The sequence below is a fragment of the Pinus tabuliformis genome, chromosome J (genome assembly GCF_031772625.1).
Source record: "Pinus tabuliformis cultivar Carrire ecotype Pingquan chromosome J, CPIR1, whole genome shotgun sequence".
Taxonomy (NCBI): domain Eukaryota; kingdom Viridiplantae; phylum Streptophyta; class Pinopsida; order Pinales; family Pinaceae; genus Pinus; species Pinus tabuliformis.
Window position 1 is genome coordinate 1,055,625,815 of NC_142295.1, and position 17,617 is coordinate 1,055,643,431.

At 35.1% G+C, this 17,617-nt stretch overlaps 1 protein-coding gene across 1 annotated transcript; it reads left to right on the plus strand.

Moving 5' to 3' along the window:
• Positions 1-1,304: 1,304 nt before the first annotated feature.
• LOC149230578 (peroxidase 27-like) lies at positions 1,305-16,450 on the plus strand. Its single transcript, XM_089381348.1, has 3 exons — positions 1,305-1,362; positions 15,559-15,795; positions 16,119-16,450. Exons 1-3 carry the CDS (start codon positions 1,305-1,307, stop codon positions 16,448-16,450), a joined length of 627 nt encoding a protein of 208 aa, XP_089237474.1.
• The last annotated feature ends 1,167 nt before the right edge of the window (positions 16,451-17,617 follow it).

The following is a 17,617-nucleotide window of genomic DNA, read 5'->3' on the forward strand; positions in this document are numbered from 1 at the left end:
TTTTTGTTAAAAAGTTTAGTTTTGTTTTTAATAACTTTCATTATAATTTGTATAGACACTAAAATTTATAATTTATGGAATTACTAAAATATGGTTAATATATTATGATTATTTATGAATACTAGAGATACAATATGCAAATAAAACACAACATTGGAGAGCTATGTTTCATGAAATTTGAATTTTTAAATTGGTTGAGAAAATATATTTAAATAGATAAGATTTTTTCTAGATACCTTCAAAAAAGTTTAGAGAAGATATTTTGAGATCCTAGTTTCCTAATAATAAACATTGAGATAATATTATTATTTACATGCATACTAATACACTTCTTTAAAACTTCCCGGATCCGGGTGGCACCAATGACCTTACTGTTTCCAATGCAAGGAGTTAATGTCCGGTACTGCTAGCTGCAGAGAAGCGTGGCCTCCCGGGACGTAAACTCATCCGTGCAGGGGAAGGTTAGTAATGTTGGATCGGTTGGAAGATTCACATTTATGTTATGAGTTGATCGATGCAACATTCCTACTGTTATAATCATGCCGCTCCACAGTTCTTTCACCATGCCTTGTGCTCAGTTGCGCGGTAACGGAACCTGGTTTGCAGAGGCTGTTGGTGATGGACTAATTCTGGTTCACTGCCGCGAGCTCCAAGCCAACTCTATCAAGGGTAATTTCTCCCCTGTTCTGGATTCATGCATTGTGTTGTTGTCTGCAAGTTCTACGGTCGTTTGTAAGTTCTGTTATTTTGTATTGTCGGTTGCAAGCTCTATTGGGCATCCCTCTCGCCTCAATCGACTCTGTCCTGTTGGTTCTCCCGTCCATAATCCATTTGCGCCCTACCTCCTGTCTGTCATCATGGTTCGCTCGGGCAAGAGGCAACGTTCAGGGGGGCGTCGTGACAGTCGCTTGCATTCTCCAATCGGTCATGCCATGGAAAATGCGTCGGAACCCTTCAATCCCTCCCCCGTCCATGAAGCTGGGCCTTCTATAAGTTCTGGTCATAAGCCTATCCCGAACAGTGCTTTCCAAACCACGCACTTTAAATTTCAAAGTAATTTGCATAGGCCCCTGGTCACTGCTCACATCACCTTTATTCTTTCGGAAGAGGAAAACCAAGTCTCCCCTTTGGCCTGCATCACCCCTGATCCTTCCCCAAGCAGTGAGCATTCCTCGGACAAAGACAGCATGGAGAATTGGAAAAATGAGAAGTCTGAACAGGAGTAATTTCTCAAAAATCTTCCTCCCCTTGAAGATACAAGACCTGCGACTGAGGACGGGACTCATGGCGAGGCAGGCCATGCCATGGCAATCCCTGGCAGCGACTTGAGAAGCATTGAAGGCCTGAAGACTGATGATATAGGTATGGCTGACAAGAAGAACTATGGCCCGGCAAAGGAGAAGTAGCACCACTTGGGACTGTCTCTTTTTGTTTCGGCTACTGTTTCAGGCTCGCGGTCAAGGTTCAGTGCTAATGTCCTACTGTTTTTTGGCTCCCAGATGGGAATTTGGTGACACTTTATGTGCTGGGTTGCAATGTTTTTGTGTTTCTGTGCTGGCTCAGTTCTCCTTCTCGGCAACACATGTCTCTCTTTATGTCTGTTATCTGGTGTCTTGATCTTTGTAACTGGTTTCCCCAGCTTATGTTTGAAAAGGGGCAGTTCTGTTCTGTCGAGTGCTTCCAAGCCTCGACACTATGTAAAATTATTTTGCCTTACAGTTAATAGAAGTTAGTATTTGCAAAGAAAAAAAAATACACTTCTTTAGTTTTAAAGCCATTGTTTCTTAAACTCCATTGAATCTGAGTCCACTATTGTGCTAAAGGTCCTATCAAGCCCATAAACAAAGCATTTTTCCAAATGGGAAAAGGGCCCTGCCAGTCAGAAATGACCTGATTCCAGGTAAAATACCCCATTCTATGAAAGAACTCCATTAGCTGATGAGATATATTGATGTCGTCCCCCCCACCCATAATGGGATCCAGACCAATAAAAATCTTTTTTCCTGTTTGAAGATTCCAGACAAGATTTTTGAGGAAGATAGGTTCAATTTTACGAAAGCTCATCCATATGGCTGAGCCTAGAGAAGACCCTATCCTCCCCTTCCTATACCAATATGAGATATCTCTGCTAGCCATGTATTTCTTCTTGATAGTTTTGCTCCATGTGTTATCTCCAAAAATGCCCCTCCATAGAGACATGCATAATAAGGCCTTTCCAAAGGTTCGGAGATCCAAAATTCCCCATCCACCTTGCTTCTTTGGAAGGGAGAGGTCAGATAATTTTGACAGATGATATTTTATTTTCTCTTTATTACCTCCTCAAATAAAATTTGCAATCATTTTATTCAGCAAATGAATGATACTAGCTAGAATATAATAAAGATGATCCCAATACACTGCTAATTGGGCCAAAACTGATTGAGTTAGAACTGCTCTACCTGCCATTGATAAACACTTATATTCCCATCTAGGTATCCTTTTGTAATATCGATCCGAAATCCACAGCCAATCTGATTTTGTATAGCTTTTTGATTTTAAATAAAACCCCATGTATTTCATACCATCATTTATGGATCTCGCTTCAATCCCAAACAGTTGAATCAGATACTCTATAAATTCGATATTAACTTTTCCATGATAAAAGGAGAATGGATTTAGGTTAATCGAGAGGATTGAATGAAAATTTTTATAATATTTTACATGAAACTTTATATAACATGCTTGGCTAAATAAACCACATTTTCAAAAATTTTACTATTAAAATATGTAAATTAAAAAATAAATAAATAAATAAATAAAAATTCTTGACCCTCGGAACCGAGGTGTTGTAAAGCTTAATAAAACTTCTTGACGGTTTAAGAAATGCATAAAACAAGGCGAAAATTTAGAATCAACGCGAAACTTTGATGTTCAATAAAAATATACTCTTATACTCATTCAAGAGAAAAGTTTTATTTTTGGCTAAAATGTATGGGAGCAAAAGGCAATTTTATTTTTTGCTAAAATACATGGGAGGAAAGTCTCTCATGGTTGGTTTATCATAACAAAAATCTGTCGTGGGAAAACTTGCAGAAGAGGAATTGGTCAGGTCTTGGATTATGTCTAATTTGCAAATCAGCAAAAGGAAATAACTACCACATGTTTCTTCAATGTTCTATTTCCCAACAGCGTTGGAGAAATCTTTCTTCTTATTTTGGTTTTAATTTTGTTTTACATCCTTCACTAAAAAAAGCACTTGTTTGGTGGAGTAACCAGAAAGAATCCCGGAGACCAATTCCTCAACTGTTTCTCTGGTCTATATGGAAATAGAGGAATAATATTTTGTTTCAAAACAGAAAAGAGGGTTTTGGGGTAGTTTTTGAAAACATTATCTCTCTTTATAACTCTATTCCTGAAAAACTATCTCGGAACAATAAGGAAAAACCAAAAGAGAAAACCACAGATCTCATGGTCTTTCCAAGAGCTTTTTTTGGTGGGGCGGCTCAAAAGGGCATATGTGGATGTGGGGTCCTCATTATCATGGATGATGATCAGCAGTTTCAAATCTTCTGGAATGGGGGAAAATGAACTAATGACAAAGCAGAGGCAATGGCGCTAACATGACTTCTTATTTTCAACACATTCCTAAATATTCAGTCCCTACAGATTTTCGATGATTCCAAAATAATTATAAATCATGTCACAGGAAAAAATCATATTAAAAAACAACATCTATCTGGTTGGATGAGTAGAATTGATACACTCTGGGGGAGGAGGAATGATTATTCTATTTAGCATGTCAACAGAGCACAAAATTCCCAAGCTGATGCGTTATCAAAGAGATGACTCCTTTCACAAATGGGCAAATGGAATATGGATATAAAAATAGAAGCTGAAACTTTTTCGATTCAGGAATTTTCTCTTCCCGGTACATAAATATTACATTTTCATCCAAAAATTCCCAGGTATGTTTTCAGGATACTGTTTATACTACACTTTTTTGTATATTTGTATATCATCTCCCCAATGGTAGAAGATGCCCCTTATCGGGGCTTTGACTCATCTAGACCACCTATCTGTTTTCAAGATTTGTCTCCCCTTCTGGTTGATAGCTTATTGGCAGTATATTTAGTGATTTATGGGAACAAGTGCTGCATGCAGCCAGTAGTCCCTGCCTAACCATATAATATGCCATTTGTTAAGGCTCATAACCGTTTTATACACATGGTATCCATGGGAGGGTTAGAAGTCTAGCAAAAACCCTATTTCAGGATATCATGAACAAATCACTTTTATCTTCATGTTATGATAACTTCACACAAAGTTTGGGGTGAATTCAAAAATGTATGACGTGTAAACTAAGGAAGAGAAAGTCAATTTAGGAATTAAGTTGAATGTCTTTGGTACAACGGAAGCAAAATTCTTTTATTTCCTCAAGTCGTACCTATAACGATTGAAAATAATATAGGGGATTAGTATGTTTAGGTACAAGGTAAAGAGTCAAAAGAGGCTATTTATGGAAACCAAAAAAAAAGAGACTTGCAACAGAGAATAATATCTAATAAAGAGCACATAAATTTCCTTCCTCGTCACCTGGGGATATCAAGATAAAAAAATTAGTAATATAAAATAAGAAGAGTAATATTTGAATGTAAAACCATGAAAGCGAAATATGTGGAAATATTGAGAAATAAAATTGTTTAGATACATGTTGAAGACAACCATATCTCCGGGTAAATTGGACCATTCAGGTACGCATAAACAAAATAAGATTAGTAAACTAAATTATAACTTAAGATCCCTCTCTCTTCATAACAAAAACATAAAAATTGAATGATCCTAATTTATAAAGGTTAAAATGGAAACCAACATTAATTTAGTGTTAGGGTTTCACTACATGTAAACCCTATTCGTACGAAGAAATAAAATTGAAGAAAATACATAACTAGTATGTAGTAGGATAGAAAGAATTCAACACTACAATAATGGAAGAAATTTTGATAATTAGTGAAAAAGTATGCCACTCTAGCCATTGTGTGCTATCGTGCTCTACATGACACTGAAGATATGTTTGGTATAATCCATTAATATGGTTTTGAGACAAATTAGACATTGCAGGGCTTTGAGCCAAATTAAACCCGAAGATTCTGGAAGATCCCAGCATTAATTCATAACATTTTATGTAAATTTAATAGGCATCAAAACACATTTTATCCAAATTTCACTCACGGCCTTGCCATGCAATTGTGTCACCGCCTTGCTGCCACCTCTGAGCTACTCGTTGCCACCACCTCTCAAAAATTGGACACCTATCATAAAAAATAAACTCTTAATCCCTGAGATACCTATTATACTAATTGCGAGGAAATTTATAACAATCATGATTCAAATAGGACCTATTGCTAGAGTAAAGGCTCAAATTTTATGCTTTTGAATCAGACTGCGGTAACTAATTGGGACTATAGAAACTAAATTATACAGTGTAGAGAGAAAACACTCAAAACTATTTAGAGGGAGAACAAAATTCTCCCATTCCAACATATATGAATACAGATCGAAAATTGACCAGGTGTGAAAGTAAATTGCTAAAAATTCTGTAACTTACTAGCAGCGAGCTTAAATAATACTGAAGCCGGAATTCTACTTGATATCTTTGAACCAGAATTCTTCTTGATATCTTGCACGCAGTTACTCCAGAAAACTCCGACCAAAAAAATATTCGCACCTATCTAAAACCTAGAATCAGCATAGAGAACTGTAAATTCAAAACCCCATCTAGAAGTCGTCGGGAATCTTGTAATAGATAGATATCAGCAAAACACAAAAATTGCAGCCAAGCTAAATAGTGTTATAATTTGGATATAACACAAAATTATGAAATACGAACTGTGGAATATAAGAAGATAGAATGATTATGAAATATTACAAGAGTGTTGAACACCGAGCAATACCCAGTAGAGCGAGTTAGCTCCAGGTGGTGCTAGGAGGCTAGCAAACCTGGTGCAGTCCCCCCAAACTCAGATGGAAACGTAATAAAGAACAATTTTTTCAAATAGATATTTAAGCGGCCAATTTTCATCTTAACAAATTGGGATAACATGATAAGAATCTTACAAGTAAAATACTGTTATAAAAAACATAAATATATTCCGAAACTGGGCAGAGCATAGAAACAATATCAACATCCTTTCCATTCAAATAGTGTTTTGATATTACATAGTGGATAAAGAATAATATGCAATGGATATTTCTTATGTAATCCCAAAAGAAAGAGATGGGCCATCGTCTATATAAATTGAACTCGAAACGAGTAGGTTTCATGTAGTTCCCAAACTATAGAGGTCTTCTTTACATAATTATTGTCGCACTATAAACAATCTTTGCAAAAAACCAACAAAAGATGACATAGATTCAGCAACAACCTTTCCGCGAAAGTCTAGGTCTGCTGACCGACTCTTAATCATATTAAGACAAAAAGGCCTTAGAACGACATACAACCCTTTACCATCGTAAGCACAAATGGAAATAAAGAAAAGGATGCAACTTGTGTCGACTCAAGCGCTAAAGGCCAAAGAGGTTCAGGCCATTGTGAAACCACTCACTAGAAAGAATCATCAAGCCTTTTTAAAGCTCAAAAATGAAATAAAGGGAACAACGCACCCAGGAAATTGTAAAAAAGAAAAGAAACCTTGTTAAATCACGACAGAGGATCAATATTCTCGAGCACTAATGCTCCAAAAGGAATTTTGAATGCTTGTATAAACGAATAGGCACCTGTATTAGTGAAATCCAAATAACATTTTGAGTCTCAAGAGTAGTTAATGGTGGAATAGCCATGCACATAGTCACCTAGGCGAGAATATGGAGTGAGAAGAAACCTTGCTCCGTGAATTGATCCTACAACAATACACAAAAGAAGGAGAAGTAGTCACGAACTTTTCCTGGGAAAAATTATAAACCTGTGGACAATATAAAACTCACCTGTAGAGAAATGGGATAAACCATGCCAAACTTTAGATGCTGGGACAAGAACCTCGGACCCAATTCTACTGTGGAAGCGTAGGCCTCTGCACTAAGAAGACAGAACATTAACATACATAAGGCAATATTTGCAGATAAAGTCTGAATCCAATGTTGAACAATATCTTAATTGCTAAAAAGTCAGTAACTTACTAGCAGCGAGCTTAAATAATACTGAAGCCGGAATTCTACTTGATATCTTTGAACCAGAATTCTTCTTGATATCTTGCACGCAGTTACTCCGGAAAACTCCGACCAAAAAAATATTCGCACCTATCTAAAACCTAGAATCAGCACAGAGAACTGTAAATTCAAAACCACATCTAGAAGTCGTCGAGAATATTGTAATAGATAGATATCAGCAAAACACAAAAATTGCAGCCAAGCTAAATAGTGTTATAATTTGGATATAACACAAAATTCCGAAATACGAACTGTGGAATATAAGAAGATAGAATGCTTATGAAATATTACAGGAGTGCTGAACATTCCAGTGGAAAACGTGGCTTCTGATGGGTTTGCTAGGATTTCATACCTTCCTCTTCATGCCATATTTCCAATTCGCTTCAAATCATGTTTCTGGTTCGAAATGTTCTGGTTATAAATGTATAAACGTTCAAAGTTCAGTTCTTCAACTGCAAATGATAGCATTGATGTTTCCACCGGCTGTCAACCTCAACCACATTAACCTTGGTGAATTGATTAAGCAGAATAACATAGGAAATGGCGAGTGGGATTAAGAGTTTATTTTTTATGATAGGTGTCCAATTTCTAAGAGGTGGTGGCAACGAGTAGCTGAGAGGTGGCAACAAGGCGGTGACACAATTGCATGGCAAGGCCGTGAGTGAACTTTAGATAAAATGTGTTTTGATGCCTATTAAATTTACATAAATACACGCGACTCCAAACTCTTTAGCCTAATTTTTCAGAAAATTATACCGTGCAGCCGGCAATAAGAGGTCGAAACACAAACTTTGGATAAAAATCTATTGAGCAGAAAATTTTATTTCAAACATTGGCTTAAACCTGACTATGCAGCCGGTAGTCCCTGCCGGGGTCTGCCACAACAACAGAATACAAATGCTCTGTGCAACATGTCTAAACTTTCTGTTTCGCTTAAAACCTACCTTCGTTGAACAAACTTGCTACCTTGTCTGAAAGATCTTGCTGTCTGCATGGCGTTGAAAGATCTTGCTATCTGCATCACACAATCGCATAATTCACTTAATCGAATTTCAAAGGAAATACAATTTTCATATTAATTTAATGCGTTCATAGAAGGCTATCACAAAGGCATCTTATTCCAGAACAGAGAAAACAATCACACAATCGCATAATTCACTTGAATGTGTAATAAAACAATGCCCAGTGTGTTGGACAAGTTTAATTATTAAATACAAATTATATAATTTAATATTTCAAAATGAACATGGGTGTACTCTTCAAATGAAATAGAAAGAGTGATGAAATTTTATTTTTATATAAGTGTAATTATGGCGAATTAGATATATATTTTTTATTTTGGAAATTTTATATAATATTTGTGATATATAATTTTTTTGTTATTTTTTAATAAGTAGTTTTTATTTATGTAGACTGAATATTTTAAATCTTTATATTACAAATCTTAATAAATGTAGTTTAATAATCCAGTTATTCCATATATTGTTGTATCAAATTAATATGTTATAAAAGTTGAATCATATATTGTTGTATCAATTTAATATGTTATAGAAGTTGAATGTTTGGGGTATTGATCGTTTCATAAACTTAATATTTTAAGCACTCATGTTTCAGATCTAAACCAACTTTGCTCATTCACATAACAGTCACGCTTTCTAGGATAAAACAACTTCAGTGTGTAATTTGTTCTCTAGAGAGTTTGGGAACTATTGATTCTGTCCTTGGAAGAGAGCGCAGAGAAACTACAGCTCTTTCCCACGAGGTCTTTAATCAGAAACGCTGGAGACTGTGATGCAGAGAAGTTAAAAGAATTAGATATTATGTGTATGCTATAGGCTTAAATGAACAATCATATAAAAGAGTCTGGCATATTGTAGATAAAAATGCACAGAGACAGCGAAAGAAATCAATGCTGCCCTTTCTTTTTCAAGAGCTTTCAATAGACTTAAGAAATCAATGTTGCCCTTTATTTTTCAAGAGCTTTCAATAGACTTTTCGAATAAGTTACAAAATTAAAAAATCAATTCTGCATTATGAATATCATATTCGTGTATTTTAGAATGAACAACGAATTCATTAACTTTTATTTCATAATGAACAACGAAACTTTTAACTATATCATGTATTTCAGAAAGTTTAGCGTCAATGAAAAACTAATTAACTATATAGTATAATAGTCATTGTACTATATAGTCATTGTTACAATGTAGAAATATAAAACATACTTTTTAATTGTTATATATATATATATATATATATATATATATATATAAATTTATTTGTGTAAAACAATAAATATATGGCGAAAACATTTGAATGACACGTGGGCTTGCATTTATGGCCAAAACATTTGAATGACATGTGGGCTTGGATGCAAGCCATGTTCCCTGCATGAAAAACCACCTTTAAACAATGAATATATGCCATATAACGCAATTTGTAAATGATGTAACATAGTTTGTAAGCCTAATAGATGTTTATGTTTTATAAATATAAAAAAAATGTCTATTACGCTTACAAACTGCCAACGACCACTAAAAACAAGTTAGTGTAATCACATTTCTATCTTAAAATAATTTGATCTTCGAATTGCAAATATTTTTCCATTTATTTTAATAATCAAATGATTAGTGTTAAAAAATCAGTCGGCGTGGCTTTGTCGTCTTTGTTGTTCCTTTGGTATTTAGAGAACGGTCTGGTTCATTTCTAGCGTTCTTTCCATTACCTAGCGAGTCGGTTCCTTGTCCTCTTCCTTTAGTCTTCGCACCCTTTTTTGAGCATGGTTTGCAATAGAAAACAAACAGCCTGGATAATTAATTCTTTACATCACTAATAATTTCCAATTGTGTTGCTTGCATAAAAATTAATGCAGATGGGTAAAAACCATTGATTAACTTGCATCACCCTAATCAATAGCATTTATGGTCTCTATTGGATTCCAGAATCTGCTGTCTTATCCAGGAGAATCCGCTTAAAATCCATTGTGACTTGTGAGATAAGTGAGCACTATGACTTGTCTATTCCATTTGCCCACGCCTTTGGCCAGCCCTACTTTCTCTGCAACTATATTCCATTTGCTCACGCCTTTGGCCAGTCCTACTTTCTCTGCAACTATATATATTTCTAATTCCTTGAATTTCTAAATAAAGTATTAATGAGGTTTTGAGATAAAAATAAACCATAAAAAATAAGTTTTGCACACTTCCAAACACATTGAGAGAGACGGTCATTAAAATAAAATTCTAAACAACATATACCCCAAGATACCCTATAACAAATAACATGCCCGTTAAATAATAACAATTTATGTAAAATTAACCATAATAATTTTAAGTTAATATGTAACGAGTGTTGCTGCATGGCAGCTTAATTGGAAGTGAAATATGCAAGGCTGAGCTGTTGAAACAACAATATGGATTAACACTGGTGGTTGGTTAGCCCGGGCACGACTATCTCATTTACTTTTCTCTGATCCACCAACCCCAATTGGCACAGTGAGCGAAGGCTCTTCAACTTTGTTACGAGATTCATAACCTCAAGACTTAATTGGAGAGGAATTTGATACTGAATGAAGTCAAGAATCTATTTCTCTAGCTGGTGGATTTGGGAAGCATATTTGAGTTTCTGGAAAGCATTAAAACTGATGGCATTTTCGCACTTTTTCAATAAAACAATGTCATTTTGAATATGCTCCGAAACTGCTCATAGATGGGCTTTTGTTTCCTTCTAGGTTTTCATTGATCGAGCAAATGAAACTCTTACAGCCAATCAAATTTATTGTAAAATTTGTTGCATATATCCATTTTGTAAATAGACTATTTGCAAATAAACATATCTATCTTGTAAATGATGTAGTCTACTAGGCTGAGTGGGGAAAACATGACTAAGCAAACCAAATAATTTAACATATTTTTCTTTAAAGTTGGTCTGAATTTCGTTTCGACTTTCTTTGCTATGTTGCTAAATTTGCATGAACATTGGTTTTACCATGGAACTTGAGCACTCATATCGGTATATATGCTAAAAGCTATATTAAAAATTTTACCAATTTCTAGGTTCGACTCAATATTTAAATGATACTAAAAAAATTTGGATGACATATGGGCTTGGATGCAAGCCACGTTCCCTGTTGCATGGAAAACCTGCTTAAACCGTGAACGGCCACCTTTCAAAAGATTTGATAAAGCTACTATGAACCATATAAACCAGATAACCAAAAGATTAGCGCATCAATAAGAGTAACTAATACGACATGCTAACATAAACCTCCCGAAATGTTTGGGTGGGAATATTGCAGGTAGGGAAGAAACCATGGATTTTACTTAGATTGATGCAACTCTTGAAAATTTTTCCACCGCCTTTGAATCCATCCAGGCTAACAATGACAAGGATCAAGTCACGTTGTTGTTTTTCTTGGCGGACAAAGGTCCTGTTTCAGATGCCTCAACTGTTTTTCTTGGCGGACAAAGATCTTTTTTCAAGCCTCAGCTGGTATCCAGGTTCTCATTTCTAATTCGTTCAATCCCTTATGTAGTGAATTTATACAAAACCAGATATCGATAATGAAAATAACAGTAAAATTAGCTATAAAGAAAGACCCTTCTAATTCCCTCAATCCCTTATGTAGTGAATTTATACAAAACCAGATATCGATAATGAAAATAATAGTAGAATTAGCTGTAAAGAAAGACCCAGAGCATAATTTTTTGGAAATTCAGAGATTGATATTTGAAATTATTGGAGATTGAAACCCTCAATTTTAAATTTATGAGTCTTTAGCTTCTGCAGTTGAGGATTTTGACTTAGTCGTTCCAAAAGGCCCCGCAGAGACAGACCTACCAATCTCTGCGACATAAAAGATTGCACATTTGCAAAAGGCATTCCAAGCCCTTCAAGACCAGAATTGAAAATTGCAAGCAAAGATCAAGTCGGTGCTGACCACTGAAGAAATAAAGCTGGAGTAACAAATTCAGGTTGCAGACGAGTTGTATTTTCCTTGTTAATTCTGATACATGCTTTCATTCAAAACCATTAATAAAAAAATTCCTCTAAATACATGGCATTCAAAACCATTAGTAAACGTTAGTTCACTGTCTATCCATAAACCCTTTTAGGCAGCGCTTTGGATACATTTAATAATAATACAATTTTACTGATATTTACCTGGTGTAGATTGACCCATCCACTATCTTGCGGGTAGTAGTTCCTCGCTAAGAAAATGGTGGGATTAAGGGGGCGACAGACAACATTATGCAAAGGGGATCAGAAAGAAAATGGCAGAGAAGTTTATCAGCATTCCAAATTCTGATAAAGTCAGTGTAGATATATATAAAAAACAATAAGGCGAGATAGAGATAGATGGAGTAGCAGCTACACAGGCCTTATATTCATATCCTTTTTGAAGTAAAAGAAATTTACAGATATTTTCAACTTTTCCAGGTATCTTAGTCCTAGATGCTTATTTTTATGATATTTTGAAAATTACTAAAATTTAATTATAAATTTTAATATTTAATTATTAGGGAACAAAATCAATTGAACGCACTAAATCTATAATACATATCATTATAAAATGCCAAATTTATATGTTTTGTTGTGATTATGCAGAAACAGATACAGATATATATACATTTCATTTTCACCGTTGGTACTTCCCAATCTAGAAATATTTAGACTCATAATCTTTTGCAAACAAAGACACTCGTCGGATCCCTTTTGATAGAAACGAACACTAATATTTTAAAGTTTTTAGATAAACGATGACAATTAATAGAATGGGCATAGATTTAAGATTGTGAATCCTATGAATAATTTAAGTATGCGCACCTGTGAATGATATGTTTGAGACTGCTTTGCAGCTTTGTTTAGACTTCAGAAGAAGAAGATTTCTCCAGACTTCTGAAGGAGCCAAGCTAATGCCTCCTATAGCAAAATGCAAAAATGTTAATGCCTCCTGCAGCAAAATGAAAAAGGGGAAGGGAAAGACAGGTATGCCGATTGCCATATAGTATTTGAGAAGTATTTGAGAAATCTGCAAAAGGGCGAGCACGCTGCCATATAGCATTTAGAATTAAATAAGAACGGAAGACAAGTGGCCAACTGAAGACAAGTGGCTACTGCCATGCAAAATTCGTGTTGTGGATATGCTCTATTTAAGCAATGTTTTATATCCCAAAACTACTTTTATGCAAAGTTTGAATTTGAAGGTCTTATTGCGAGGTTGCATAACTTACTGCATCTAAAAAATCCTGTATCCAAAAGGTCTTATTGCGAGGTTGCATAACTTACTCCATCGAAAAAATCCTGTATCCAAAGTTTGAAAACCCTCATGCGCATTTATTGAATGGTTGCAAACATTCTGGATTGGAAAAAAACTTTTAACCAAAGTTTGAAAAACCTCATGCTTGGAAACTTTGGATAAAGCTATTACACCAGATAATTCATTGTGGATAATTTTTCAAATGAAAAGTTTGGGTAAAAAGATTACACCGGAATTTCATTTTAACATCGGGGCACGTGAAGCGTGCAATAAGACCTCCAATTCGCAACTTTGGTTATAAATTTCTTACACCGATATTTGCAGAGATAAACTTTGGTTAAACTTTGATAGCTGGTCACACGTACATTGTAGTTTCGAGGTACTTTCCACATGTATATCACAGCTCTTTCCACATGGCTATTAGCATGCAAGGTCCCTTCCATATGGCTATTAGCGTGCAACTCGTAAAATTCTTGCAAGAGAAAGGGCCGTATAAAACCTAAGACCGTTTGCCTCATTTAGTATTCTCAAGATCTTTAAGGTATCTGGGAAATTTAAGATAGCAGAAATTTAAGATAGCAGTTAAAGACTGATGTCCTGTATGATATTCAAATATCCGCTCGGCCTTTCCTTGGAGCAGGCTTTGACATGGCCAGTATTATCATTTTCATTTTAATATTTCCATCTGCTCAGGATTTACCTTGTGTACTTTCTCTAAGTGGTCGCATACTCCCACATGACAAGCAGAGCCCAGCCTTTCCTTTGGAGGATAGTTTGACATGACCAATATTTAAAAGGCAGAGACTGGTCCGAATGGCCAAATAACCATTCAAAATATTTCATCTCCGACCACGTCTGACCGCAGGTAGAATTCACTTGAATCTGTAATTTTCATATTTTTATCATGAAAAAATACTGAAATGCTTTTGTTAAAAATTTTAGTATTGCTTAAAATATTTTATAAAACATGAAATTTGGAAGAGTAAGTCACTCGTACGCATGTGTACATGAGCACTCATTCTGGTTTTTCTCCTACGAAAGTTTTGCACTTCGCAAGTAATTCTTCTTTCCTGTTTTCAATCTGCTTTCAATCTGCGAGATGTAGACTTAAACAACTCATAACACAGAAACTAAAAGAAAATATTGCGTGTTTATTTCGTAATTATATTGCGTGTTTATTTGTAATTCGTATTTTGTTGATCTTAATGGCTAGTAAACTATTTCAGTAGAATTTGATAATGTGTAGTTTGATATTTCAATATTGAATAATAGTTTATATTACTAAAGAAATTATCTAACTATGCCACTAAAGAATGTATGCAACTCATGAACGGAATCTTTTTAGCACTTTCGTACCACTTTATAATTTTTATATGTTGTCGCACTTAATAGCATGTTTCCATTTCAAAACAGAGTTGTTAATAGGTTCATTTTACATATGGATCTTGCGATTCCGGATCAGAGATTACGACTTCAAACATGTTGTAGTTTTAAAATTCCTCGATAGATTTCCATTCATGAATCATGGACCGCCATTGAAAATCCTATTTCTATTCACTCTAGACACCCAAATTAACCCTTTTCTAACACATTAGATTAGCAGAACATTTATATAGAAAAATAGAGATTTGAAAACCCTTAGACTCCAGCTTCATCTGCATTAATTAGTTTCAGGTATTTGTTCACATAGATATTTTGCAATACAAAAATGCATACCAAACTGTAAAATGAGGTACTCTTATGAGGTTGTAAACTTTCAGAAGTTCAAAAATAATCAAAACTTTACTTTGCTTATTTAACTGTGCACCGAAAACAAAAACAATGTTGATTTCCAAATTTTCGAAGATTGCAGAACTTACATTCCCAGAATTAAAGAAAGGGTTTTTTTTTTTTTTTCTTTTTTTTTTTTCCAGTCCTTTAAGAGGAACCCAAACAACGGATAAAGGGCCAACATGCTGCATCTAAAACCCTCATGAAATTTCTCTTTCTTCACTTCGAGAGTTTATTTTGTGCTTACTTGGTTTGTGCATGGCAAAGTCTCCCAGTCTGATGACAAGGCCAATAGTTCTTGAATTTTGACTGCTCACATTGTCTTGTTTTCTACTTGCACAAACCAGAGCGAAATTCATGGCTTGAAGGCGGCCCTTGGTCGAGTGATACATCTTGTGGTTGTTCGAGCGAGCTTACCCATCCGCCTCCCCCTAAACTGTACTTGCAAGTTTCTATTTCCCACGGCAACACGAGAGGCAGATCCCTGCAGAGCTTCATCAAACGCCCGCCTATAATGGCCGTGCGACACGTTGGACATGCAAAAGAGACGGGTAAAGACGTTGGGTATGCAAGAAGGATGAGAGGTAGGCAGGTGGTAAAATTGTGGGCCCACGGGATTTTGCGTGTTTGAAAGCCCACGAGATTTTGCATGTTGAAGACTTAGTTGTTCTATCGGGTAGCTCCATATCTAATCTCGAACTAAATATACACAAATACAATTCAAAATGGTATATATATATATATATATATATATATATATATATAGATATATATATATATATATAGCTCCATATCTAATCTCGAACTAAATATACACAAATACAATTCAAAATGGTATATATATATATCGAGCTCGCAATGTTTCTGCTATATCTAACAAATTAGGTTTTGATTGGGTATGCTATAGGTGGACATACTATCGGAGTCGGGCTATGCAATTTCTTCAGCAACAGACTCTACAACTTCACTGGGAAAGGTGACATGGATCCCTCCCTGGACAAGTCCTATGCAGAGGAGCTGAAGACTAAGTGCACGAGCTTAGCTGAAAATACAACCACAGTGCCAATGGATCTTGGCGGCTCTCTCAACTTCGACAGGCATTATTACAGTACTATGGAATCAAATAGAGGGTTATTCCAATCAGATGTCGCGCTTCTCAATGACTCCACTTCCAAAAGTATTGCCGAGAAGCAGTTAGAGGGAGACAACTTTATTCAGAACTTCAAAATCTCAATTTAGCTAATGGGAAGTATCGGAGTGCTTACTGGTAGTGCTAGGGAAATCAGAAAGAGATGCGCCTTTGTCAACTAAGGAACAGGAAGACTAGTTGATCATAATACTCTCTGGCTAGTTAAATTTTTAATTCATGTTTTGTTCCTTACCTGGTTACCTAAGAAATAATCCCTACCAAATAACGAGGCTTCAACGGTGGCAGGTTTAGACATTTTTATGTAATAATTAGACGCTCAAATTTTCATTAATTGCTAAATGCAGCCAGTAGTCCCTGCCTAACCATATAATATGCCATTTGTTAAGGCTCATAACCGTTTTATACACATGGTATCCATGGGAGGGTTAGAAGTCTAGCAAAAACCCTATCTCAGGATATCATGAACAAATCACTTTTATCTTCACGTTAGGATAACTTCACACAAAGTTTCGGGTGAATTGAGAAATGTATGACGTGTAAACTAAGGAAGAGAAAGTCAATTTAGGAATTAAGTTGAATGTCTTTGGTACAACGGAAGAAAAATTCTTTTATTTCCTCAAGTCGTACCTGTAATGATTGAAAATAATATAGGGGATTAGTATGTTTAGGTACGAGGTAAAGAGTCAAAAGAGGCTATTTATGGAAACCAAAAAAAAAATACTTGCAATAGAGAATAATATCTAATAAAGAGCACATAAATTTCCTTCCTCCTCAACCTGGGGATATCAAGATAAAAACATTAGTAATATAAAATAAGAAGAGTAATATTTGAATGAAAAACCATGGAAGCTAAATATGTGGAAATATTGAGAAATAAAATTGTTTAGATACTTGTTGAAGACAACCATATCTCCGGGTAAATTGGCCCATTTAGGTACGCATAAACAAAATAAGATTAGTAAACTAAATTATAACTTAAGATCCCTCTCTCTTCATAACAAAAACATAAAAATTGAATGATCCTAATTTATAAAGGTTAAAATGGAAACCAACATTAATTTAGTGTTAGGGTTTCACTACATGTAAACCCTATTCGTACAAAGAAATAAAATTGAAGAAAATACATAACTAGTCTGTAGTAGGATAGAAAGAATTCAACACTACAATAATGGAAGAAATTTTGATAATTAGTGAAAAAGTATGCCACTCTAGCCATTGTGTGCTATCGTGCTCTACATGACACTGAAGATATGTTT

Bases quoted from the DNA above. Each gene is read 5' to 3' on its own strand.
- LOC149230578 (XM_089381348.1), top strand. From the start codon at position 1,305: ATGGCAATCCCTGGCAGCGACTTGAGAAGCATTGAAGGCCTGAAGACT. The intron at 1,363-15,558 runs GTATGGCTGACA...TGCACAAACCAG, and splicing joins CCTGAAGACTGATGATATAG to AGCGAAATTCATGGCTTGAA. The intron at 15,796-16,118 runs GTAGGCAGGTGG...GGTATGCTATAG, and splicing joins GTATGCAAGAAGGATGAGAG to GTGGACATACTATCGGAGTC.